The following is a 27,737-nucleotide window of genomic DNA, read 5'->3' on the forward strand; positions in this document are numbered from 1 at the left end:
TCAGATATTCCATAACAGTGAAAACACTAATAAGTGCCTCACTTGTATGAAAAGCTTCAGCTGAAGTTTATGCCATCTTAGACACCCTAGTCAACGAACTACAATATACAAATACACAGGAGATGCGGCTTTCTTAGCTCCAATGCTCACTAAAGTACTTGTTGGGGTTTTTTTTCTGTACCAGAGGCTGCCATCAGCTCTGCTGTTTCATGTGTGGCTAAATAAAATCTCTTTAATCCTTGGTGCTCTATTAACTCGTAGCTGCAAAATGTAATCCTTTGTGTTCAGCTAAGGCTCCCACATGAAAGAAACAGTAGGTTCACAAATATATGTTTAGTTTTATATTTAAAAGCAAGTGAACGTTTCCCACAACCAAGCAAAAGCAGCAGAGATTTTTCAGTTTGTTGTGATGAAATATTTAGCCCCCATCTCTCACTCTAAAGGATGAAGTGTTGTCTGTGCATTGATACGGTAAATAGGAGCATGAGCTGTGCAAAAGATGAGAGACCCTTCTCCAGTGCATGCATGTGTCACATTCCCCCTCCCCATTCTTGTAGCAACACATTCTAACCAAGCATATTTCCTATATGGAGTTTTTATAAGGTCTGATGACTCAGTCCCTTTTGATATACCATGACCCTGCGTCTTACAGTCTCACCTCAAAGACTGGTAAAAAGGGTACAAACAAACTGCTCTCTGTCACAGAGGTAACCCAGCCCTTCGGACTGAAGAACGAGAAAAGTGGCAGGCAGGGTTGGGGGAAATACTTGTACATGGCCCTGCCCCTCTGGGATGGAGGAGTGAATTCCACTCAAGAATGACTCTCAAAAGAGGGTCATTATTATTTCAGCCCAGGATTTCCTCTCTGCCCTTAGCACTGTCTCAAGAGAAAGAAAAAAGGGGAAGCCTGCTTTTGAACTGGGCTGAGGCAGCTGCCAATCCATGCAGAACTACATTATTGGTCCTTTGATTTATTTTGTTCCTGGGGATTACTTGCTGGAGGGGCTGCCTGTGCATAGGCAAGATTGGGCCTCTTTGCTTTTCACCTTTGTTCCAGTGTTGTTCCAGCCAACTCCTGGTTAAGGTCTTGTTTACTTTTCTGATCTGGTTCTAGACATTTTCTAAAGGATGTAAACTAACTGATCAGGAAATATTACTTCTTATTGTAACCCTCCCCCAACCCCATTACAGTGTTTTAAATCTGCCTTCAAACACCTCCCACGTATATTCTGGTTACTTGGGCCTAATTACTTCACTTTCCTTCTCGAGGCAGTGCAGGTTGCATATTAGATAAAGATATGACACCTTATATTTAGCATTAATTGTAACTGCGCTTGTCCAGAGCGTACATCTCACTTGCCAGTCCTTCCTATGCAATTCCAGTCCCGAAATAGCCCACCTTATGATACATTCTTTGATAAATTTCCCAGCAGTGTTTTTCTTGTGACATAAACTGCTACAAACTCTTGTTTTAAACCTTTGCGTGCCCAGCTCTTCAGGAATGAAATTCTGATGCCTTCCCTCTCACCTACATCTTATTATTCCCAAGAGCAGTCTGCATCTGTGTGCAACATAGGAGTAAAACCAGGGGCAGATATTAAAAAGAAAGTATTGTTTCGTGATAAAGTGGTTGAGAGCTGTACAGCAGAAGCCTTTAGGTTGAGGGGTGGTATCCTCCAGAGCAAAAAAATATGATTTACCAAAACGTCTCTGATCAACCATTCTACCTTTGGGATTTTTGTTTTATTTGGTTGTTTTTCTCCATAAAAAGTAGCAACTGATTAAATGAGTTTTGCAAAAGAAAACAGGATGGCTTAAAGGGATGGAGGAAGCAAGAGAGTGTTTTCCACTTTTCAGTGTCCCAGATGCAGGTTAGCCTGCGGTGATGGGGCTTTGCCATCTTGCAGTGGAAGGGTAAATAAATAGGTGCTTGTGCCATGGTTGTTATTAAACACTGTGCTCCTTCCCTGTCCTGGCTGGCACCGCAGCAAGATTCACAAAGGCTTGGTGGAGATTGCATCTTCTTGACTCTGTTCTCTGCAGCTGGGATCCAGGAGTTTGTGGGAAGACTATTAAGTGTGCAGCAAGCCACGCTCTGCTTGTCCCAAGCCTGAAATTTCATTTGCAAGGGCTGCAAACCCAGAACTGGAATGGGTGCATTAGTCACGTTCAAGTACTGGCAGAGCTAAAAAGCCTGAAACAAGGTGATTTCAGGGTGGAGAGAAAGAAGCCTTTGCCTTCACCATTCTGCCCCCAGCAATCCAAAGAGCTGCAGGCAGTGGAAGGTAGGTGTGTCACTTCTGCGGCAGCAGTGACAGACTGCAATCTGGAGGATGAAGAAATGCTTTCAGATGCTTCCTTTCTGTCATATTACACTGCCTCGGGGAGAAAACCTAGCTGCTGAATTGGAGAATTGCCGCAACTGAGTCAAGCGCTTCTGGCCTCCCACTCAGCTTTTCAGCTGTTGTTTCCGTGTGAGAGTAAATAGGTAAAAGAGTCCTCTGAAGAAAGCAGAGAAGAACAACTGTGTTTGCAGGCTCATTTCTTGCAGCAAGGTATTTGCTGACTGAGCAGGCACAGAAAGGCCTTTAGCTGTTTTCCCAGCTGCTCCCATTCATAGGGCAACAGTCTGAGGCAGTTTCCTGTAAGCAATAGTGCTGACCCGGGTCTCTTGCTTAGTCTCTCAACTCCCATATAGGCAAGGACTCAAAATTGGTTGCAATTCACAATTCAGCCGAGCTACCCCATGGAACCTTGGCCGAGGTGTCTGCTGTGCCTCAGTTCCCTATCTGTAAAATGAGGAAAATACTGCTGTACTTCACAGGACTGCTACAGGGAAGAGCTTACAAAATAAAACCCCAAACCAATATCACTTATGTTTACTTTGGTTTCTCCTGCAAGGAGATGGGAGGGTGTCAGGGGGAAAAGCAGCTGTAGAGTCCCTTTGCACATGAGCCAAACCCTGAATGGAAACTCTTGCTAAGGCAAATAGCAAGGAATAAGCAAGGCAGTTTCTGAATAGGATGCTTAATTGCAGCTGTAATTACGTAGCTCTCAAATCACAGTGTGTTTTATAGACAAAGGAACACCAGGAATGGGGGTGCTGATAAGGTGGCAGCAACAAGTATGCAGCATCACGTACGAACCTGCGTAATGACCACCTGATAGTGTGCATTGCTACTGACTCTTTGGAGATGACAATGCTCATGTGGGAGTTGACGGGAAGAGGAGTGGAGTGCAGAGGGAAGGCTGGGTGGGTGTCCCAGGCAGAGGTGGGAGTGATGAGGAGCAGACTGGCAGGAAGCAATTAGTGGGACAATCTTGATATGGTGGAACATGCCACCAACCAGTGAGGCAAGATGAGGTAGGAGATGGAGTTACATGCTGACAACAAGGACAAGATGTCCTAGTGCTATGTGGTCGATAGGAGGGAGACAGTGGACAGGATGCAAGAGACATGGTATGTCCAACAGTGGACATATTAATTAGAAAAGCTGCATAATCCACGGAGGAAAGGAGCGCGGTGGGAAGCCGAGATGAGGCTCTGGCATCCACAAAGTTTTAGCCATCCTGGAAGGCGGTTAAAAAAAGCCGTGACAAAAAAAGGAAGCTCTGTTTTTTATAAAGAGGGGGAAAGAACAGAACTGTGAGTCTCGAGTATGGGGAGAATTCAGAAGTGAATCCTAAACTGAAAAAAATGAACAGGTAGAAAGCATTTTATTCTGCATAATAAATGCAAAACTGTGTGAAGCAAGCAGCATAAGAAAGACAAAGGAAATCCTCTCTGAGGAGATGCAGAAGGCTTAAGTGTAGGCTTGAACCTGGAGATGGAACTAGGAGATTTATGATTAATGAACATAAAGAAAGGTACAGCTAGATTTTAAGATGTGGTAGAAACGTGTGTGTTTGGTTTGGAAGATGCCCTTTACTGACCACCATATGTTGGCTTCTGATGTATATTATAGCTTAAAAATATCCAGATAGGTAATGTAAAGGTGCAGTTAGCTGCTCATGACCTTATCAGAAGCACTGCAGGCTCTGGAGGATCCCTACTTTTCACTCACTGGTGCTTCTGTCCAAGCAATGCCATCGTGAAGGCGGATGGATTGGATGCAAGCCACTCCTGTGAGTCAGAGAAGACAAATAAAAGGAACCGACCAGACCTCCCTCCTGAAAGGCTATCTCCAGAGAGATATATTGAGGATGTGAAACTTTAGAGGAAGTTATGCTTGAAGTCTGCTTTTTTTTTCGTTTGCCTTATAAATCCAGAACTAAAGCCATAAAAAATGCATTACGTGACATCCCCTGCCTCTGCTCTGGCTGCTCTTTCTGTGGACAAATCACCCTTTGGCTTGACTGAGACACGACACAGCAGCATTTATCCCAGGCTACAACATTGCTCCAAGCAGGGGTGCACACCTGCTGTCCCAAAGTGACACGAGGAGAGATTAGCATCCTGCCTATGTTGTGATACAGAAGACATTCCTACCTTGGTCGTCAATAGAGAAAAGCTTTTAAGCCAGCTAGCCAGAGGCGTGGTGTTTGTCTTGGTCCTGAGACAGTGTCCAAGGGACAATGACCTAGGCTGTCCCTCCCAAGGTCTACAGACACCTAAATTCAGGCTTAGAATATAATATTTTCAAATCAGCATTGGTGGAAAGATCTGGGTTTGAATTCTTCCAAAAGCAAAACCCAAATGCATAATGAACTTATGTTCCTCCAGTACCTGTTTTTGGATCTATTTCTTTTGCAGCTCAATTAATCAAGATGTTGCTGCTCAGTTCAAAATAAGTGACATTTCTCTTAGGAAGGTTTATAGCTTTCAGTCATAGAGGTTTAAAAATAATCAAATGGATTCTGAGCTAATCCAGATTCATAAACCATACTCATCTATTAATATCTGAATACTTTGATCATCATATTTGATTCCTTCCTCCAGAGGGGTATTTTTCAGACAGATTGTCCCCCACTACTCTTTAATTTGAGGCTGCAGGAGATTACCGTGCTGCACTCTCATGCAAAACACATAGGAGAAAGGGAAGGCAAGGAGGAGCTGCCACAGAAATAAACCATGGCTCTGAGCTTATTCATCTTATTTTTTCCCCCTCTTCTCCTGATGTTCTTATTCATGTTCTTCTTTCACTCTTTTCCTGACTCCGTAGATCTCTCCTTATGCTTGGACTATCCTCCTCACCTGCTCTTTTCTATTTGCCCTGGCATCCTCTTGCAAGATCTTTTAAAAATCTTTCTTTGGAGTGACCATTTTTTTTTTCCTTTTGCTCTTTCATCAAGGCTGGCTTAGTAACAGGTTTCTACTTGTCAGAGCCCTACACTTTCTTCCCCACCCTCCTGTATTTATTTTCAGCTGTTGGAGAAGCATCCGCATCCCCTGGGAAAAGACTATAGCCTGTGGCGGGTCCCCATCCCTCCCAGAGTATCTCTGCTCTTACAAGCGAGATGAGTGTCTCCAGTATTCATGGCTTTACTTCCACTTTGTTGAGGCTGCCAATTAGTAGAGGAAGTGATGATTGGATTCTGTTCCCCCCTCCATGCTGACAATTGACCAAAGACACAGTAAGGCAGGAAATGGAACTAGATAGCAATTGGGAAGGACCGCAACTAGTGTCTTAGTATTTTGTATTTCTCACAAACATTTAATTTATCCTTCTACTCTTCCTTCAAGTTGCACATGGAATATAATGGCATCCTGCCATCTTCCCCTGTAAGGTAATTGCCTTGTGATCCTCTTTCAACACTGCAGAGCAATGCAAATAGCAAATTACAGCTCAAATTTCACTCATGCCAATGCTTGGTGTGATGTTGCGACAAGCAGTGTAATGGCCTTGGTCACCAGGTAGCACAGCAGCTTTCCAGCGAGGTTTCATCTGCAGCATTGGCTGCTGTAAGGCTCTTTTGAGCTTGGAGCCAAATCCACCATGGCAAGGCAACATTACAGCCTCTGTCCATTACCACCGGGAAACTCTGGCTGGCGCTCAACATTGTAGAATGAAATGCAGCTGTGGTATCCCCAGGAGAACAAGAAGCACCATATGCGAGTCCAGTGTGCAAAACTAGGTAGGCCTTGTATTTAGGATGAGAATCAGATAGGCTCCTGTTTTGGGTGTTCAGCACACGCAGCTATATATTAGAATCATAGAATCCTAGGATCACTAGGTTGAAAACACCCACTGGATCATGGAGTCCAACCATTCCTATCAGTCATTAAACCATGCCCCTCAGCACCTCATCCACCGTCTTTTAAACACCTCCAGGGAAGGTGACTCAATCACCTCCCTGGGCAGCCTGTTCCAGTGCCCAATGACCCTTTCTGTGAAATTTTTTTTCCTATTATTGCCATGGGACTACACAGCAATGCTGGGAGCTGAATTCATTTGGCTGGAAGAAGGTGAGTTCGGATTGGATTGTTTGTCTGCAGCACTTAGCAAACTACATTTATGAACACTGCCCTGGCAAATTAGTTAGATCAGGGTGATTCCTGCCTTCATCTGCTCAGTGGCCTGCCAGTCCCTTTTGTTCTGAGCTCATCTGCCTTTGGAAGGTAAATACAAGGTACGCCCATGCTGACCTTTAGAACTAGAAGCCTTCACAGTTTGCATAACACTGCAGATATATATAGCACGATAATAAATAAGCTAGAGTAATTATGGCATATATCCTTGCCCCAAAGAGATATCCAGATGTGAACAGTGCAGCATACTGCCAAACATAAAGTGAGGCTCAGCCACAGAGGAGTGTGCTGCAAACAGCCGGGGTTTTTGCAAGAGGAGGGAAGAAAGGCCAGCCAACATGAAGAGGCTCCAAGGCCACGCTGAAAGAAGTCAGAAAGCCAGAGCGGATGAGAAAGAAAGCAAAGGAGATGTTTAACCATCGTGTGAGCATGAGGGCTCACACGATGTAAGATTGTAAGAGATGGTGAAAAATGCTACATTGGCATAAAGAGAGTAAGGTAAAAGGAAGAGGAGCTTGAAGCTTGACATCCATGGCTCTGCCATTGTCCTGCTATGCTACATTTGGCAAATCACTTTCCCTTTGCCTGACTTCCCTCCTCCACTTTGTACACCTTATCACTCTGGACTTGCAAATTCTTTTGAGTAGGACTATTATTTCTACAGGCATGTGAAGTGCCCACTGCAACCAGGCTCTGAACTCAGCCAGGGCGTCTCTATCAAGAAGGACAGCAAAAGTCTGATGGAAGATGAAAAACTGTTGCATGGACCTGGACGCAGACAAGGTATGTTTGTTAACAGGGACCAACAGCCTGTGCTGTGGGAGTAAAGGATAACAGGATGCTGAGAGGAGAGGGCAACAGAGGCCACCAAGAACACAGCTTGCTCATGGCAGCCAGATAGGAGAAAGAGCAATTAAGAGAAAGAATTGTTAAACTCATGATATGTGGGTGGAGGTGGCCAAGAGACAAGCAATGGTTTGGTAGAAAAGGCAGGTGCTATTTTAGTCAGACTGGGCTAATTTCAGCTCTGATGTAACTCCATTTACGTCAGTTTTAGTCAGTTGAATTACACAAAGGATTAATTTAGGTCAGTGAGTTGAGGTGAAGGTGAGTCAGTGCAAAATAAGTTTTGGGGTGCAAGGGAGAGATGTGAAACTAGGACCAGGTGAAGAACTGGAGCCATCCTGGATTTGGAGAGCTGTTTAAAAAGTGAGGGTGGAGATGCAAGAGGGTGAACAAGAGGGAGCAAAGGCAAACAGGCCAAAGCACCCTGCAGGGATGTTGGCCAATGATTTTCTTCCCAACCTAGGAAAGTTTGCAAAGGAAGGCAGTTTGATCACTGAAATCTGCATCACAGGGGTAATTTACCAATTACTCCTTCTCACGGTCCAGCAGCTTGCACACTCACATATGGTTATCAATGAGAGATCCTAACAATTAAGCTTTGGTTTTATTTTTTTGGTGTTTATTCCAGGTTTAACCTGAGATAGACTTTGGATCAAGGTATCACAGGCAACAGCTGTATTTAGCAGGTAGAATGGGTTTGATTCACCCTGGTACAGCTTCACTGGGTTCATTGGCAATGAATTTGTTCAATTAATTCTCAAGCAACCGTATGAGAGCCCAGTGAAACCAGACAGGGCCAATCTCAGGCTGACAAATGCATCAGCCTGCCTATGGAACACATGGCAAAAGTGTCTAAAACACTTGACACCATTTGTAAGGTTTGCAAAGAAGTGCCTCTCAGCAATGCATAGGAAATAAATGAATGATGCCATTACACTTAATGAAATGAAAACAAAAAATAATTAGGAAAATGTCTTGCTTCCTTCCCATTCCAATCTCTTTTTTTCCCCTGCACGTGCTTTCTATCAATCATTTCTGATGCCTCTTTTAAGCTGGTGTTTACTTGCTTGTAATTCTGTATACTGAGATAATTTAACGCCTTGACTCCCTGAGGTTTCTTTTCTCTCTTCTGTCCGCATTTGCCCTAGCTTTTATTTTCCCATTCAGTTTTTATGTTTTTATTCCTGGAAATAATGAATTTCAATTGTATCTTATTTTCCTTCCCTTCTTCTATAGCTTGGCCCTGTTTTCATTCCTCTGTTCTCTTGTCCCTTGTTCAACAACAGCTTTAGCCCAGAGAAGAAGAAAATCAGTAGGCTATAATGTTACAGATTAACTGTAACCATCTCTTTGACACCTATCCCAAACTCAGCTTCCCTAGTTTTCTGCCTTCCGCAAATACTTGATACTGCACGAGAAATAAACACCCACCAAGCACTCTCATCTCATATTCCATCACCGTAATAAATACAAACTCTCTTCTGTAACATTCAATCATTATATTTTAGTCTTAATATCGTTCTTTTCATCTGCAAACTCCCACACAAGCACTGGTTAATTTGTCCTTACAGCAGCCCTGCAAGGTAGGCAATAGCGTGTTATTATCGCCCTTTTATACATAAGGAAACTCCAGGAGAAATTATGAAACTCCTAACAAGCAGACATGCCCACAAATTGAAGTGGGTACTACCTACGTCTTCTACAAACACACACATACACATCACAGTCTATCAGCGTACGTTTAAAATAAGGGGCCAGCAAGCTCGCTGTAGGACAGGAGAGAGGCGCTTGACACATTACAACTATCCAAAAAGAAACTCCTCAGAACATGAGGCCAGCCTGGACAGAACAGGAGAGGTGCAGGAAGCAAACACTAGCTCTCTGCAGCACTGTCTGTATTTTCTGGACAGCATTTCATGACCTCGCTTTCCCACAGATGAGCAAACGTGCAAGAGGACTCTCTTTGCCCCCATGTACTTCTTCTGAAGCACCACTGAGGTTTGAATTCATACTTGCAGTTTCAACACTGGTGACTGCCCTTGCCCTATCAACACTTGTTTCTGACAAGAAGTTGGGAAAACCCAGTCATGCACAACCCCCAAGTGAGCTCCTGACCTATTTGAATGCTAATTACCTCTTAGCACTCTGTCTGACTTTTTCTACTGCTTATCAAGATGTCAGGATAGGAAGATAATAGACCTTCTGGACCATAGGCAGCTGCACACAGAAAACTGTAGAAGTATGGAAGAAACATTAGCAGGAAAGTCAGAGAGCAAAAATGAAGACATGAGTAATTAACCTTGATCCAGGATGTCAGCAGCCTATGCCAGAGTATCCTCTGTGCAGCAACTCCTCTCCACCACAGGGAGAGGATGCTCTGTTCTTATCTTACACATTAGCCCACCCTGCTGCAGCCCTTGCACAGAAGGGGCTTGAAGGACTTTGCAGGGTCTGGTGGGGTCCGTATTGGAGGGTCAGGTCCTCATATGTATTGAGACATTGAATTCCCACTGATGCAAGTGAGCCACACTTCAGCTAATAGGCATTAGATGCCATTAGTATAAAGAAATCTGGTGTGAAAATAAAGACATCTGTAAGGATTTGGGCCTTTGTGACTTCCCATTTCATTGTCCTCCATTCAGCATCACACTGAGGTCCTCATGGATTTGGGAGTCGTGGTTCAATTAAACTGTTCTCTTCCTCTTTTGTTGGTCCTCCTGCCTTATTTTCTGAACCTGTCACGGCCTCTGTCAGCATAGATAATTCCAGGTATATAATTTCATTATTGTCTTCCTTTCACCCCTTGTGTTTTCAGTGGGACCAAGGACAAAAGTTAGCAGTTTCCCAAGGTGAATATACATTGCTTTTTTCATAAAAGCTGATACAAAGCCCCGTGTCTTCTTTGTACCAATGAAAACATTAAGTCTGTATAATTTCTAGAGTTTTTCCCATTCCAGATTTTCTTAAAGCCCTTTACTGTTTTAGCTTTTCCAGCCAGGGCCATGTCATCAATGTATTCAGCTTTCCATGTTAGCTTTGTGCATTTCATAATTTCTGCGTTAGAACAATTGTGGTCTGTGTTTTTCTTTCCCTTAGTTGGCATATGTTAGTTTTTTTATTTCTAATTGCTCTCTGAGCTCTGCCACTGAGCCAGCACAGGCTTCTGCTTCCTAAAACACAGACATAGATGCCAAGGCTGAAACTTCACAGAGTTCTGCCAAACCTGCTGAGTGTGGATTCCCGCATCACAGGGGTCCTGACAGCTTCATCCCTTATTCATTATAATCAATCATGTGCACCACAGGAGCGACCCAGACTTCCAGACTAGTTCATGACCTGAGCGTCTACGTCCTGTGCGGGCAGGAGGCAAGGCCAGCCCTTTCTTACGAACTACAAGCTGACAAGGTGAGACAAAATGATTGTTCCAGTTCAAAGTTGCGGTCCCACATAGATCATAGAATAGAATCATAGAATCATAGAATAACCAGGTTGGAAGAGACCCACCGGATCATTGAGTCCAACCATATCAGTGGACTTTGTTTTAAGGACTCTCCTTTCATCAGTGCTTTTTACCTGGTGGGGGGGAAAGGATCAGCATGCTGGCAAGACCATCCCAAACTTGCAGCGGGTGGACTGGCTGCCCATGTCTGTGCATGTCTGGAAGGGTCCAGCTGCCCCCCCATCCCACCCCATTCACTGAAGGCAGGGAAACCACGCTGCTTCGTTGGGAGCAAAGCCAAGAGAGGGGAGAGGAGAAGCGCCAGGGAGCACTTACTGTGGAGTTACTACTTGCATAGTGGTGCTGCTGTAGGTCCTGTAGCATAAACAAGTCTTAAAAGGGATTTCAGATCAGAGAGGGAAATACTTTACTCATAGAACATGCACAGGGATGTTCAGATGAGTCAAAAAAGCCTGCTGCTTTGGGCATCCCAGTGACGTATCCTGCCTCATTGCTTCCTTGTGCTACTCCTCTCTGCTTGCCTGTACTCACCTGTTTCCACTAGCTGGAAGCTGCAGGAGCTCTGGGGCATGACCACAGTGCCAGCACTACAGGGCTTCGGCCATGGTCTGGATTTAGCATTCCCAAATGCTTATGGCAAGTTGGGAATTAAAAAAAAAAAAATCTATAAAGAAAAGAATAGAGAGAGCACACACTAATGCCTATGATAGGTGCAATTAATGAAATGGAAAGCAAACCTACACACCCTTGAGAGAGAAGGTGATGAGGACAGTGAAGTCTAGGGACACTACAGAATGAATTCCAGTATCATTATGAAGCATTCAAGCTGGGGATGCAGGATGAAGGAATTAGAAGCTGTGATGATGAAGACAAGAGCTTCCACCTAATGCAGGAGTGCAAAGGGAGACAGTGGAGGGATGTAAATTGGAGGTTGATGTGATTGCAGTGCTGAGCCAGCCAAGCCTTGTCTATACTAGCAGTACACATCCTATTAGAAAGAGTTTTGCACCCACGCTTTAAGTAACAGGACGCTCAACATAAATTTGAATTTTGCATGAACTAAAGACAGCTGCATTAAAAAAGGGTTAGTCAGTCCTGGCTAATGTTCTCTGAACACAAGTGTCTTGTATAGGCTAGACTTCAGCGTCTTTGGGCACTGATTTCCTCAAAATGTTAACTCTTCCTTACATAAGATAGTAATTTATGTACATCTACAACACAGTCATTCTTCACTGACTCCCCTGTGAGTTCTGTTATTCTATGCTGGACGGGCCTCCAACAAGCACAGTGTCCTCCACTTCCACTATGTGGATTGCATGCATCCATGCAGGATGCTTGGCTTGACCACTTGCTGTGAAACAGTCATGCCACAGTCACCAGCTTGACTTACTTACTCAGCTGAAGTAGCTTCAAGTTAACCAGCTGTTTTACCTAAATGCCACATTTTCCCTGTGCAGACATGGGTGGAAAAACCCCACCCTTCTGCAGGAACTTTTTCAATAAGCTGGAGGCTGCAGGAATAAGGTAGAAACAATAAAGCATAATGCGATGAGTACATTGAGAAGAGATTTGGAGCTGTGGTCAGCTTTGTCTGAGTCATGAGAAAGAAAACCACGAGGCTTTAACCATATTAGACTGTCTTGCATAGGTAAATAAAAAGATTCTTTAAATAGATGAAAGATGATAATTATAATTTCAAAGAGGAGTAAATCACTACCCACACCCTTTGGCTCTCTGCATTAAGATCTTATCAAATTAAATCATCATCACTTTCTGGAATAATGAGGCAGAACCTCAGCTGGCAAAAGTCAGAATAGCTCCATGGACTCAAAATGTACAACAGTGACTTACTCAGACAAAGACCAGTTCCGTTTGCCTGCTCTGACATCTTCTCAGGTGCCTCACTTCTCCCAGTCACACCGAAGCCTTCACGTGTCACAGCTGCACATCTAAGCTGAAACAGGCTGCTGTTCAAAGACAACTTCCTCTAGACCCAGGGAAGCCAGCACTCCAGAAAAATAGTCTTCCTATTTAAATGTTTATCTTAAGGACAATAAACACCATGAATCTTTTGTTAGTAATGGTATCTCTCATTATACTGGTTGGTCTTCAATTCACCAACAGAGCCAAAGGCTTCAGAAGACCTGAAGGGACAGTTGTGAGTATGTTCTCCAGTTTCCCATAACCAAAGCCAGAATATTTAAACCTGTATATTCAGCCCTCTTGCCAGCCTTGAGCTGGAGACTGCATAGTAGAGACCACAGCAAGCTCGCTACACTGTTTAAGTGGTTATGAACCTCCTCTTTTAAATATGCATATTAAATTTTGAGTCAGAATTCATCTAAAGTCAGTGCAAACCACCTATTTGTGTGTCTTGAAGCCTTACCTCTTACTTTTGGATTCTTAAACTCAAGATGTTTACGACCGGTGTTCCAGAGTGCATTCTGCTGTGTAAGTGTTTGTGAAATGTCTGTGCTTTTCAAGTCATGCACATTTTAAATGAGAGTCTGCAGCTATCATTTTGGTCAGCTGATGCTGAAGATTGAAACTTGTAAGCACCGGTGTGCTCTCCAACCTGATAAACATGACTGATAGCTGCACCCCACCCAGAAAGAGAAGCATCAGCAACAAGTGGCACTAATTTAGCTGTGTCACAGGACAGCAAAGTGCCTCTTGCTATTATTTTTTTTCTCCTGAAAACTGTTGTGCGTAGTCCATTCCCCTCAGAGGTAACGTTGATAATAGCTTGAATGACTGAGGGTTTTACTGTTGTGACCATGTTAGGGATTTGTTTTTTCCTGCTTTAATTTACAGTTCAAAAAATAACAAACCCTTACAGCTCTGCTGTTTAAATCAAAAGACTTTCTGTGAGCTTCCACAAAGGAGATGTAGAATGTGCTATTTGTAGTAGATCCCTGAGTTCTTTCCCCACCTCCATCTCCCAAACAAACTTTAAAGAAAGGATTCCCTACTCGTGTTAAAAGCAATATGGCAACCTCAAAGCCAAGTAACTTTTCATTTTGCTGAGTCTCCAGCCTAGAATGAGGTGATCTAATAGCTTCTGCTGCCAGAACTGGGAGGTTGTCTTCTCCTTTCTCCTCCTGGCTGTGTATTCCCACTGCTTGCTTTGCTCTGGCTCTGGGCCTCCTTATGCTGCCTTCTGTGAGCTGAGTCAACTCATTAACTTGGCAAAAAAAAATTTGGATCATTTTCTGCAGGGTTGCAGTGAGCTGTTGGATTGACTCACCTGCTCTTGCTGAAATCATGGCCATTGTTATTAGCAGATCATCTTCACCTGATAACAGGCGAATAGCTGCCATCGCAATGGCAAGCTCACATGTATGGATACGCGGCTACAGAGCGGTGATGCTCTGCTACCACATATCCCTCTTGTTCACACCTCTGCCAAGGCAGTGTAAAAAGCTGCTAGTTCAGAATGAGCTGTCGGTGGTATATGTGCATCCAGCTCTGATGAAAATAACTCCAGAAGGGGCAGAGCAAAGGGCAGTTCCTCTTCTCCTTGGTGATGGTAGCAAACTTGTAGTTGATTTTTAATTTACCTCCTAAATTTTGATGAGACAAAAAACCCCACCCCAAAAGGGCTGATGCAGTCTCTATCTAAGTCAACCTTTTGCAACAAAAATGTTGGTGTGCTGCACCTAGCCGCAAACATTCAGTTGTGAGAAGGGTCCCTGCAGACTGGTTCCTGCTGTTCTTACCTGTTGATGCTGCAGAAGTGCCATTCTTGCAGTTTGACAGGAGAGAGGGATTGGCCGTTACCACAGGGAAGGAATGGTCTGAGTCATGACACAGTACAGCACAGACATAACAGGTAAAAAGCAAAAACATCAGTAGAGAAGTTGCCTTCTTTTTTTTTCTTTCTTTTTTTTTCCCCTTTATCTGTGGTTGGATTATCACCTAATGCTTCTCTAGAAGTGCATCTAAAACAGGTACTTGAACTTCAGTCATGATATCGGGGCCCTATCACCATTTTATAGCTTTAAGTGCATAGTAGTAGACTCATGTCCTAAACTGCTTTCCCCCTGCACCCCACCCCCCAGGTTTGCTCTGATTTTTATTTGTGACAAACAAATATCCCATGGCTCTATCTTTCATAAATCCTGGTAGGTATGAGCCTGCTTGGACTAGCAGGGAAGCCAGAAATCTATAAATCTTTTAATTTGTTTGTTTCTTCGTCTTCCCTTTGTAACCTGAGCTAATTCTACTTCTGCATGTCTACAAGGATCCCTGCACACCTGCCATTTGTGAAATTTTGCATTTTCATGTTAGCAAGCTGGACATCTGCCAAGCAGCTCTCACTTGCAAGATGACAGCAGGCAATGTGCTCTGAATTTTCCCTCTGCACAAAGGTCAGTGAACTTTTCCTACTCACTTGCTTGTTCCTCTGCTGTCCTGTAGCTTGCAGATAAGTCCTCGGCTGTTTTCTACTGTCAGTTCTGCTTATGTAAGAAATGTCTTCTGCGTTTGATGCAAATTAAGGCTCCTGAATTCTGTCACATGAAAGCTGCCTCTAAAAATTGGAGAAATTGGCAATGCTCTGGACTCTTCTTCAGTGCTCTTAAAGGCTTTATGATAGCACTCAGTTCATGATTCCCCACTGAAATGCAAAGCTTTCAGCAGCGAGGTGTGGCTGGGTGTCAGAAGCTCTTTAGTCAATATGTATGTTTTAACCAATAAATGTTACTGCCTGGATCATCTTGGGAATGCTAATGGTTTCAACTGATCTCTGCAGGGTTTCATTTAAAAGCAGCTAAGCCAATTGCTTCAAACAAGTATTTGAAATGAGGTGTCTGCAGAGGTCTTTTCTCTATCAACACAGAGGCAGAAGATGGGTGATAGGCTTTCTGGTGCATCCAGAGGTAGCAAGGTGATGGGCTGCAGCTGCAGGGACATGTGTGTAGGCTTCTTGGCCTAGTGGAAGGAGTGGAAGGAACAGCATTGCCATATGCTTCTCCTCATACCTAGAGTGGTGTAACCCAGGCTCCTTGGCAGAGACCTGCAGAAGAAGAGCAAGAGCCTGAGCACAGCCCTAGCCCAGACGGCTGCATCTCTGTCCCACCAGACATCCTTCTCATCCATATGATGTGACATTGATACAATCAATGACCTGCAGCTCCCCACTCAGAGTAGAGCTCATCCTTCACCTCACTGCTGGACTACAGCTGCTGGGGCATTGTTCTTGCAATGCAAAATGTCCCAGCTGATACCACATTGCTGTTCAAGGCTGATTTCTCCTGACCACATGGTCCTGGCTGCTGGATGTTTGACTTCTGCCATTCTTGCTTGCTTTGCACAAGGGCTGAAGGCAAAATGGCCTTCCGAGAGCCTGCAGCCTCAGGATCCCATTGGAGAGGAAGGATGAGAGGTGCTGCTGAACAGGAAAAGATGATGAACAGACAACCATTGGGAAAAGCTCCAAAATTCCTGCACAGCCCACTGAAATTGAGAGCTACTTTCAATTAAAAGAAACACCCAAACCAGTAACAACAACCCAGGAACTTTTTGTATCCCTGGTGCAGGGGAACTGGCCTACCAGCCTGACCAGACACTGACTTTGTGGCAGCACTGAGGATCATCTCCCTGGTGCTCTTATGCCGTCTGCAGTCAGATGGGAACCAGCCACTTTCCCGTTGTTCCTGTAGCACGCTCCGATGAGTGCAGCTGTTTCAGTAAGCATGTACACTGAGACAGAGACATCTCTATTTTGTGGCATAGAAAACCACCTGGACAGCTTTTGCATGAAAGGAGATTTCCATTTACTGTTTTTTATGCAGCCTTATTAATCACAGGGACATTTATAAACAAAATATGAATCTGCAGCAGAATGTAGGCTTAGCTGTTCTCATCAAACTTACTTTCCTATGTGCTGTCCAGCTTCCTCTGTTTCCTTTGTTATAATAATGTTTGCCATCCCACATACTTTTCCCACTTCTATCTCTGTTTACAATCTCTTTTCTCATTGACTATCTTTCTTCTTAAGAAAAATGCCAAACAAAATACTTCTCTGAGTTCTTCTATTTCTTTCCCATTTTTGTTTCACACTGGGCTCTCCCAGGATGTTCTAGAGGATTAGTTCTTTAGAGAATGTTGACAAATGTCAGGTAAACTCAGCGCACCACACTGTCATCTTTAGGCTCCTGTCCTACGTTACGAACATGTGCTTCTTGCATGGCCAGTAGAATCGGAGGTTTTCACAGCGCAGGTGTAAGCGAATCACTGCTATATTGGCAAGGATTGTGTTAAAATTAAGACATGTCGGAAGAAAGAGCAGGAAGGTTGGCAGGGTACATGAGTGGAGCAGTGTCTCTTTCTCTGTCTTTTTCCTTATTAAGTGACCTGATCTATGTGAGATATGATTTCATGGGCAGACTACAGCAGAAAATGGCATGGGGCACGGAAAATGCTTCTACATTGTGGCTTTAGCACCTTCTACCCCATCAAAGCTTCCCTCTTTGCCCACACCTCTCCTTGTGTCTGGAGACTCCATAGGTTTGGGAAGAACTGTGGTTCTCTGCGCTGTTGTTTTGCTGGGAAGAAAAATAACTTCTACTGTGGGAAGGTACAAAAAAATGCAGTCTGATGCCTGTGCCTCCCAGCTGCTGGCAGGTACAGTAAATGCAGGTAGTGCTTCTTCAGCCATGGGGAGCAGGCAAGGATAAAAGTGGAGAAAAGCAAGACTGCGTCTTGCAGACCAAAGCCTGGCCAGCTGAACAAGGCAGTGCAGAACATGACACTAATATAGTTATCACAGATGCCATGATACCTTTGCCTCCTAGTAATTTTGGTGTCATTAGGTGCTACTCATAATGGGAAATCATGATTTCAATGTGGTTCTGGTATGTTGTCCATAATTAGGGCGCAGTCCTTTAATGCTAATTACCTTAAGTATTAATTCCTTAAACATCAATTAAAAAAATCACGTGAAAATCTACCTCTTCCTCAAATGAGTCATGAGTTAACATGGGGGTACTTACAATGTACTACTTAGACTTGCTTAATTAGTCAATCTCTATAAAGGAGTTTCAAAAGTGTGAAGAGCTATCAAACTGCTAAGTGCATTATCTTCAATTAATTTTTGCGCAACTATATCTTCACTACCAAGAGGGTCTTTAGAGTGCTGAGGAGGAAAGGAAAAGGAGACATTGCTTCTAATTTTAAAAGTAACTAATAATAAAAAAAAAGAATTAATTGAAAGATGATTTGACATGGTGGGAATAAGGGTGAACATATAATTTCTTCTGTTTCAGCCAGATCTGAATATGAAAGATTCATCATTCACATCACTCCTTTGCCTGTGCTGGTCTCTAGTTTCTTTGCTTCCATCCTCCCCGGTCTTAACCCTCTCTTTTCCAAATTTGATATTACTTTAGGAAAAACAAGTGAAAAAAGAATGAATCACAACAAAACACTTTTCAGACTGTGGAGTCACTGTGGTTACACCCTCATACAAACCCAATAATAAGGTAGCTTGTTCCAAAAGAAGCCTCACGGACTTCTCTTTGAAAGGAGATGCTAAAGGCCCAGAACAGAGTTCCTGCAAGAGAACAGAGCCAAGTCCAGCCCAGGAAGTCATATGGTGTCTCTCCGTTTCCCAAACCACCCTGGTAGCCAGTGGAGATAAGCTCTTGATGTTTCTTTTAAAGTTTTCTATTCTATTTAGAGCTTGTATGCCTTGTTAATTATTCTTATTTTACTTCACCCATTAATAATTTGCTTTTGGTGGAGTTATCTAAAAAATTTCACAACGAGTTCTTTCTACTAATACTCTGTCTAGCTGGCAGCTTTTTTTAGGCCAGCTGCACTGAATTGGACTTTACCAAGAACCTATTTCCTGGATTATTTTCTTCCCCGCTGGAACTAACAAAAGATAAGAACATTTTTTCTTGCTGAGCATGATTTCTTTTTGGAGTTTTTCACTTGCCTTTTCTTTCCCAAGAATGATAAATCATCACTTCCTTGCTGAACTGCCGAGGTCCTACATATTGTGAAAAATTCAGGCAGCTTGTTTAATATCAACTTGCTTGAGCAGTGGTTATGCAGCAGTGTCTCCTTCACAGGGTTTGAATAATTTTTAATGTGCATTTGCAGTATATCTGTGTCACATCTGGGCATTCACTTAGCAATGATTTGAAAACCTATTCATTTAACTTATTTCATCCAAAAGAAACTGGAACAGAGAACAGACTATTTGGCCACAACTTTATTCTCTGCAGACTGTAAAGTAACAGCTTAACCTGTTGGATGAGGCATTCCACTAGCGAGTCAGAGTCAGAGTTGTGTACACGGTGATCCTGAACACCCCGTGTTCTGAGGGAAAGAACTTCTGCCACCAAACCAGAAAAACCTCTTCTCTCCAACCCCTCCCCAATGCAGTTTTACAAAAGGAACTGGTGAGGGATATTCATTATTATCTGATCCAGTGGATATTAATTTCCCTCAAGGGCTTGACCTGCTCTAACTAGGATGTCTAACAGAAGTGTAGGTACTTCAGAGAGCAGCTTGGAGATGGGACAAGTTGTTGTCATGGCATGCAGAAAGAAGAGCAGGACTATCAGAAGCAGCAAAGAAAGTAGCTTCTCAGCCTCCCATATCTTCACCACTGGTTTGTTTGTACGAAAGCTTACAGGATCCTTTCCCTTCATCTGGTACATCCATACAGTCCATACCCACAGAAAGTACTAGAGGGGTAAGCCAGAAACTAAGCAGCCTTGCACTTCAGCCTAAGACCCCCTCACTTTCTTTCCCTACCTGAAGGATTAATGTGGTTACCAGAGACTGTTATTTCAGCTGAGTGTTCCTCTTGCCTCTGAAACAAAGGTGAAATGGAGCCTGAAGAGACTAGGAGTGCAACCATATTCAAAAGGAAGGGATAAGGCTACCCAAATACCGAAGCCTAACTTATCTGAGGTGCATTTCCACAGAACAAACCTAATTAGAGGAAGTTATCAAAACTTAGCCAAAGGAATGAGAAGGCAGGGAGGATCCAGCAAGATCTCAATGAACAGTCCAGGATTTTTCTCCCTCCCCTTTCTGGATGTGAAAAATAGGAGAAAAAAAAATTCTTATATTCTTCAAAGGGTTCCCTTTCATACCAACATTTCAAAAGATCAATTGCCAATAAATTAAGACACAAACAGAAATATCAGATGTCCCGGGGGCAAGGGAAGATGCACTCATTCTCTGTCCTTGTCATATCAGAAGAGCAGCTCCAATATGGCCCTCTTGGGGCATACTGTGCTTTCACAGGAGCACTGGGGTGACATAGTTGGCAGGGAAGAGACCCAGTTCTCCACGCAGTCGTCCTTTCCACCATGATGGGTTTGAGCTGTCCAGGACCTCTACGATGTCTCCACTGCGGAAGCCCAGCTCATCGTGCTCCACAGCATCAAAGTCATACAAGGCGCGGACCCATAGCGTTCGCTGGAAAGGAGATAGAGACAGGCAGGGAACAATGAGCCACAACTCTTAAAAATCATCCTCCTTTCACCCCTGCTTATGCTCCAGTATGTGCATTCATAAGAGAGGACAATCAGTGCTGAAATGGAGACCACCTTGCAATTAAATCAGGAAGTGGCCAAGATGCCAGGAAGGAAGAACAAATTTACTGGGACAACCAAGGAATGGTGCTTGGGTTCTCAGCAGCCTCAGGATATTCATGGGTATTTGGACCATAAGGTGAAAAGTCAGACTGAGAGCAGGTCCTTATGAAATAGCGTTCATATTGCTCTGTCTTCTCCAGCCTGTAAGAACTGCAGCTGTGGTAGCCGTGTCTGAAGCCAGTTGAAGGAGCACAGAGAAGAGCTCCTGCATGAGTCCTTGCTAGGCTGTACACTACAAGTGGATGGCTCTAGGCAGGTGGGCTTGTGTTGGTAGGGATACAGAAATTTGTCCTTGGCCAGCAAAGGTCTATGAGGGATACATCAAGGAAGCTTGTAAAGAATCATGTTCTTTCAGGCACTTCTAGGGCATAGGGAAGGGGTTTAAATCTTCTTCGGACTCTTCCCAGGTCAACCCCCTGAGATCAAAAGGATCTAGGGACTGTTTGGTTGTATCAGTTTATTTTAGGTTTGCACTTTAATGAGCACTATGGTCAGGTTTTTTCTTCTGAGAACTTCATTGTAAGAAACCTTGCAGTCAATCTCCCATTTTGACCAGAAATCAGATTTTAAAGGATACAGTATGGGCTTATTTTATAGGAAATCACTGGCATGGGTGATTTGGGAAGTATATTTTGCAGGCACAGATGGAGAGATGTGTTTGAAGACAGAATAACTTTCTCTAAATCTCCCATTCAGGGCGCTACTTAGACATGGTTCCTAGTTATTTGGCTGGACATATAGACCTTCCTATAATTGGATTTGGTGGCTTCTAGATCACTGTTGGGGTGTGACAGGCAAGGACATGTTGTTATTCATTACCACATCCTCTGAGCGATAAAAGTCACTGTATTTTGAGTTGGATTATAATAAAGATCTGGGGCTTTTGGCTGAAGGAGACAAGTCCCTGCTTCCCAGTTTGTTCCACATTTCCAAATCCAATCTGTCCTCTTTCTCTCATACTTGAGAAAGTTTTGCTGTCCTCCCCTTCCCTCCTTGGATCTACATTCTGTGGTGGCTCTAGGCTAAGATATACATTTTCTCAAGGAAAAGGAGTGTGCCTTCAGTCATGCTTCCAGGAGGTGATGGACAAATACTTTGGTGTTGGCATTAGAATCAAACGCTAAGGCAGAGAGAGATACTGTGCTCTGTGGAGGCATTCACATGGTGGGAATTTGAAGAGCAGGTGATTACTTAAGGTCAGCTGCCAGGTATGGTACCAGGTAGGGGAGCAGTCTGAGCTGTCTGCAGAGACATATCTGGATCTAGCCTACAAACCTGTGCTAAGACATTCTGATAGATAAGGGTGACAAGTGGGCGAGTCCCACTTTGATGGCATAGTGGGTCCAAGAGGATGTGCCAGGTTCAGACAAGTAGAAGTGAGTGATGACAGATCTTCTCAGGACCAAAGCAAAAGGCAGTGGAAGAGACAGTGTGTCTGGCAGTGCATTGCAAGGCAGAAGGTGCACTGTAGAATGGCACAGTATCATGAAGCAGCTCTCCATAGGACTTAAAAACAGTACTGTACATCTAGCTACTCTGCTTAGGAAGGCCTGGCTGTTGTGAGAAAGATACTTGCTAGTCCCTTGTATCAGTGGCATGAAACACTTCTAGGAAAGATCATTAGGTTTTCATAAATGTCTTTTTCTGGACTGGATCCTGATCCAAACCCATGAGTGAGCTTGGGCTTGTTCAAAGTACCCCAGATCATAGAATGTTCTGAGTTGGAAAGGACCTACAAGGATCATCAAGCCCAGCTCCTGTCCCTGCATAAGACAACCCCAAAATTCACACCATGTTCCTGAAGGCGTTGTCCAAATGCTTCTTGAATATTGTCAGGCTTGGCGTCATGACTACTTCTCTTGGGAGCCTGTTGTAGCGCTCCACAACTCTCTGAGTGGAGAACCTTTTTCCTAGTATTGAACCTAAACCTTCCCTGGCACATCTTACTGCCATTCCTTTGTATGCAGCTCATGCTACATTCCCTCTTCCTTCTTAGCATGTTTGCTAAGATTAGCCTTGAGAGCAGTCCTAGAACTATGCTCATATAACCCCACAGTCCTACCCTCACGGTGCCCCAGAAGTGGATTCAAGTAGGTGGGGTAGAGTCCTGAGATTCGGAAGCATCCTCTAAGATATGTCCTAACCAGCTTAATACACTATTCCTCATGCAACATCTGTGAAGGTGACATTGCCCAGGCTGCTTGGCCGTTGATTATGGGACCCCTTGAATTGGGCAGATGGGGACTTCCAGGTGCATCACTTACAGGTGCCTGCTGGTGCAGTGGGTCTGTATGTCTCCGTTGCATTGCTGCTGCGCCTCCTTGGCTGTGATCCCTTAGTCCATGCAGTCCATCTTTCCTGTCCAGACTCCCACCATATCTACCCTAGAAAGACAACAGCAAGAGGAAAATCACGAATATGCCAAGATGTGTAAAGGAGGGGCTTTAAGAGTCATTCAACCCTCAAGTGAATCATCTTAGGTGTCTGCTTCCAACAGAGTCCCTGTGCTCCAGACCTGCCAGCAATGCCTCTCATGGAAGAGGTCCCCTCGTACTGGTTTATTTTGGATTTTTCTACTTAGAAGTTGAAAGTTGACTGTCCTCAGCTGTGTTCCATAGCTTCTCGGAGAAGTGGTCATAGAGGGGATTTTTGGCCTCTGAGACTTCTGGAGAAAAGCTATGGCTGTTCTAACTCACAGATGAAAAGCCATGCTTGCCAAGAGGACACTTACTGATCTGGAATTGCTGTGCCCCAGTCCTGCCCATTCCTTGCTCTATCCCATATGCTGGTGCCATGGCAGCAATGCTGATGGAGTTGACTGTGTGTCCGAGGACTCACTACTGTACAGTTTTACTTGGGCTGGCCCATGCTATAAAGGACAGGGAGCAAATCTGAGAATCCATTACCCCAGTTAACCAAAGAGGAAAGAGGCAGAATCAAGTTCAAGGAAAAGAAGACATACGACCACATGTCTGAAATCACATCAACACAAATCAGCCCAGACAGATGGAGGGAAGAACTAGGTAACATCCAGTAAGCAAGCTGTCTTTTGTCTGTACAGATGAGAGGTGCTGAGTGTCTTCATCCTTCCAAGCCTTTAGTACAAGCACTAGATTTTTTTTTTTTTTTTATAACAACTGTGTGAAAGAATCTGTTATCATGTTAGCTCAGGCTGCAGCAGTGCTTCAGTGATACAGGGTCTGATCTGTTGTGTCAATAGAGGGGAAGAAGAAGGAGAGCTTGTGCTTGTTGTTGCTTGTAAACAGCTTTCATCCTCTTCTTTTACTGCTTCTTTTCTTGAACTTAGTCTTCCAAAAAATCCCTTGGTCTCACTTGCACCTTTGTCAGCATAAAAGTTTGCTGAGGCTGCTTGAGACTGGAGCTCAATTTGCACCTCACCTGTCCCTGCCAGAAAATGACTGAACTCAATCTGGCTTTGCAGTTGCAAGATTTGCTATGTGGATGTTTCACTCTCGTGAGTGTTTCTGCTCTGTATCGAATGTGACTCACACACAGACTGTGCTCCAAAGAGTTCAGGCTCTCAGCTTTGTCAGAAGCTGTATTATTCCATCAGCAGTCCCCTGACAGGCAACACTGCTTGTCTGTGAGAACAGCCATTTCATGATTGTTCCTAGACTTGCTCTGTGGCAGCTCTCATGCCTTAAGGGACATGGCTGTGGATATCTTCCCTTCAGCAGGACAAGTCCTCTCCTTAATGATGCTACACTGTCTCTAACTACACATGTGAGCCAACCCCAGAAAACTATTTACCCTCAAATTCATCATAAAGAACTCTGAAGATAGCACCAAGTGCTGCTGTTGTCCTCTCCATTCCTGTACAAGCAAAGGAGTAAAGAAACCTCACATATCCTGGATGCAACATGATGAAATAGTGCAGAGAGGGCCCAGAACAGAGAGGAGGAGGAATATTCTGAAGGAAACCAAAGTCTCCTAGGGTTACCATAGTCATTTCTGATCTGTGTATTGTGTTCTGTGGTGCTGAATTTCAGTACCATAACTCAGAAAAATTAAACAGGCAGCAAAGTTTCATCTGTCCTATACACTAGAGAGGGGTTCCTGAAAACATACGTGTGTGTGTGCATGCAAGATTTGGGAGTGGTTTTTTTTGTACTTTATTTTTTTTTTTACATCTCACTGGATGATACTGTTTGTCCTTTCCTAAGCAGAGCAAGAATGTGACACCATACATTATTTTCCAGTTTTCGTGATGGAGCACTATAAACTCCCAAGGAGTCCTCCCAGGTTCCCAGTGAAAAGGCCACTGTACTCCGACTTCTGTTTTTTTTGCTGGTTTGTCAATGAGTCATAGATCATAGAATTCTTTTTATTACGCATCAAAAGAGCTCCTTAGGCTGACACTATGGTCACTCCCACTCCCATACAAAGACCTAACTGACTCTACTTCCCAAAGCAGCTTCAGGGTGGCAGAGTTTTGAAAAGGTGACTGTTCACTCATTACCAAGTGATTAAGGCCAATGTTTCATGTGTCTGGTCTTGGCACCCCGGCATCTTATTCCTGGTAGTACCTGTTGCTGCTGCAGTGTGGGGAGAGGATGCTCTACATATCTCTTGGATACAGAAGAATGATCTTCTCCAGCTGCTCCACCCAGCTGGAATCCTTCCCAGCCCTTCCGTTCCAGGCTCCCACCGTGCCTCTCCTGATGGAATAAAGATCACAAAAGTGAGGTCATGTTTTGCTTCCCACTACATCCTTGATGGAAGCTTAGCAACTGTTGCACGCTGATTGCTGCCACTACTCTCTACCTTGGAGGCTCTTCCAAAAGAAAGGTCCTTCCCCTCTGAACGGAAGTACAAATCAGGAACCCCATAGCTTATATCTTTATCCCATCTGAAGAGTGGGTAGAAATTGAAGGTACTAGGCTGAAAATGTGGCACTGGTGTGAGGACCATCACAGGAGCCAAGTCTTTTTGGAAATACTGCCCTTAGACTTCATTTGTCTCTACACTGAAATCTATATATTACTTTCATTTTATCATATGTGTGTAGCATCTAGAAATTTGAATTGTGAACAGAAACCCCACTGTGCTGAGTGCTAAACATACCCTGCTGAGCCCATCACCATAACAAATATACAGAGTGTTTGCCAAAGAAAACTTGACTCCTGTTCTCTCATTTGCCTGTCTGCATCTTGGAGCAAATGCTTTTCTTTCCCTTCCTGCTCACAGTCAGCCCAAACAGGTTGTTTACTGATATACATGAATACAGTCTTTCTTTCTCCTTCCCCAGACAGTTCTTTGCTGTGATCGCTCCCTTATAGGTCCCATAGCCTCTATTTTATACCTGAAAAACTGATCGTCTCTCTTTTGGTGCCAGCAAGAATGGCCCACATGCAGCCTATAAAACTTTACTGCTGCAGTGAGCAAGTCATGTACTTTCTGCCTTGCCTCTACCTGCACATCCTGGTAATTTAATACTAGGATCTGTTCCCTAGTAAAGCAGGACTTCAGGTACTGCAGTGACGAGGGACGTTCACTCCCAGTTCTGTATATGCAAAGCGCAGCAGTCTCTACTGTGTCATTTGCTTGTTCCCCTGGCACAAACCCAGGCATTCATTGGACTGGGACTTCCCTGCCTTTTCAAACATCTACTACACCTTCCTTGAATGCACAGCTTGTTCCCATATCTGCTTTGTTCTTCTCAGCAGCACTTTTCAGTTTGTACCAGTCACTGGTCCAGTTTATGCCCTCAGTTCCCCCACGCTCTTTACTGTGTTCACTCAGTAAGAGAGGATGGATGATTCTTCTGAGCAGGCAAACTTTCAACTGTAATAACAGCTGTACCCAGGGTGCATTCAAGGACACTAGGAAACCAGACTCAAATTCTTCTCAGACACAACCTACCAGTCAGCTCTGTACCTGCCCTTACGAAATCTAGGCATTTCATTAAGGTAAGTCCTGCTTCCCTTCAATGTGTAATGCATCTTAGAATTTCAGCTCTGGGGCCTCAGCATAGCTTTAAGCAAAGAACATCTCTGTAAATTTGCAGCACTGCCTGTCACTATCCAAAACAGAATCAGAAAAATTCTACTTAATTCTATAACTGTACATACCACTGAATGCACTAAAAATCTATGTTACAGGGCCCACCAGTCTAGCAATATGGCTGAGTTTCTAAGGGCAGACTCTTCCCCCTGTTCTCCAAGACGTTTTCATGGGCTCAATTCTTTCCACAGAAAGTTCTCTTACTGAGAAGCTCCTAAGGTCAGTTTGTGTTTACCTTGTCTTCTCGGCTGTTGTCCCTCAGGAAGATCTGCTTCTGCCTGGAAATGGAGTTTGTCTTGTAGTAGTCCACCAGCTTGTTTAAGGAGTGGAATTTCTCTGTCCACAAGTAATAGTTGCCTTTTGAATCCCTCATCACTTTGAAGTGTTGCACATCATCTTCATGCCTGGATCCAATTGGAAAAGTAAGAGATTGTTAACCATTTTGCACTTTTATCTTTTTTTTGAAAAAATGTTTTCCAGAAGGGCACCAAAGCTTCTTGCTTGGCCAAAACTAGACCTCTGGAAAGTAAAGCCATGGCTGTCCTTGTGCATACTGGACCCAGATGTGGCTCTGTATTTCAAAAGGCTCATCAACTTACAAACTTGGAGTGCTGCAGGGCTGCCCAGTCACAAAGCACTATCAGAACAAAGCATAGGGTTTTAAAGCCTCTCCTTTGAAAGAAAAGGCCAGAGGATCTTTCAGGGCCACAGACAGCTAATAGCTTTATTCTGTACTTTGTATGGGGGACAAAGGTGCAGTTGTAGTCTACCAACCACCCTCTGCAGGCTCCTGTTAATAACCAGTCTGCATTGATTATGAGATGGGTATTACACCCTTTTACACCATGAGCATCACAACTACATGCAGACATAGTCATGTGAAGCCATATGTTGAGTTTTATAATTGTATAATATCTAGTGTGATGTCATTGTAAGTGGTCATTCTCCCTAATCAAAACAACAAAATAAAGAAGGAATCATTAGTTTCTGTAACAAGCCAAATTACCAGTTGCAGGCATCTGGCCCTGCTTCCTCCCCTTCAACTCCCCTCCTTTTACTTCTTGTCCCTTTTAGACAATTCCTCTTTGTACCAGATGTGATCTGGTTTTGGTACACACGTTCTTGCTTTGTGCAACTCCAGGAACTCAAAACACTAGCCTCAGAGGCTACCTCTGCACAAATAAACTAAGCAGGGACCAGGCAGGTATTGAGTGCTATCCTGGAGTGTTACAATCACACAAGCTGTCCAAGTTGTTGCATGTTTTTGGTCTAAATCAAAAAGCCCTCTCCTAGATAGGGCTGGCCCATGGTTGGGGGA

The 27,737-nt window shown here is 43.9% G+C and overlaps 2 protein-coding genes across 3 annotated transcripts in view; one reads left to right on the forward strand and one right to left on the reverse strand.

The window, feature by feature from the left end:
* MRTFA (myocardin related transcription factor A) overlaps positions 1-27,737 on the forward strand; it is a 506,306-nt gene that overhangs the window by 319,432 nt on the left and 159,137 nt on the right. The gene's annotated exons all lie outside the window — the stretch shown is intronic.
* Positions 17,368-27,737, reverse strand: part of GRAP2 (GRB2 related adaptor protein 2) — a 44,260-nt gene continuing 33,890 nt past the window's right edge. For both annotated transcript variants that reach the window (XM_069855510.1, XM_069855519.1), the window contains 4 exons: positions 26,655-26,823; positions 24,943-25,074; positions 22,660-22,779; positions 17,368-20,216 (listed from right to left, as the gene is read on the reverse strand). In XM_069855510.1, coding sequence (XP_069711611.1) covers positions 20,037-20,216; positions 22,660-22,779; positions 24,943-25,074; positions 26,655-26,823 — 601 coding nt within the window. In that variant the 3' untranslated portion in view covers positions 17,368-20,036. The remainder of the gene's footprint in view (positions 20,217-22,659; positions 22,780-24,942; positions 25,075-26,654; positions 26,824-27,737) is intronic.

This window comes from Phaenicophaeus curvirostris, chromosome 1, assembly GCF_032191515.1.
Source record: "Phaenicophaeus curvirostris isolate KB17595 chromosome 1, BPBGC_Pcur_1.0, whole genome shotgun sequence".
NCBI lineage: Eukaryota > Metazoa > Chordata > Aves > Cuculiformes > Cuculidae > Phaenicophaeus > Phaenicophaeus curvirostris.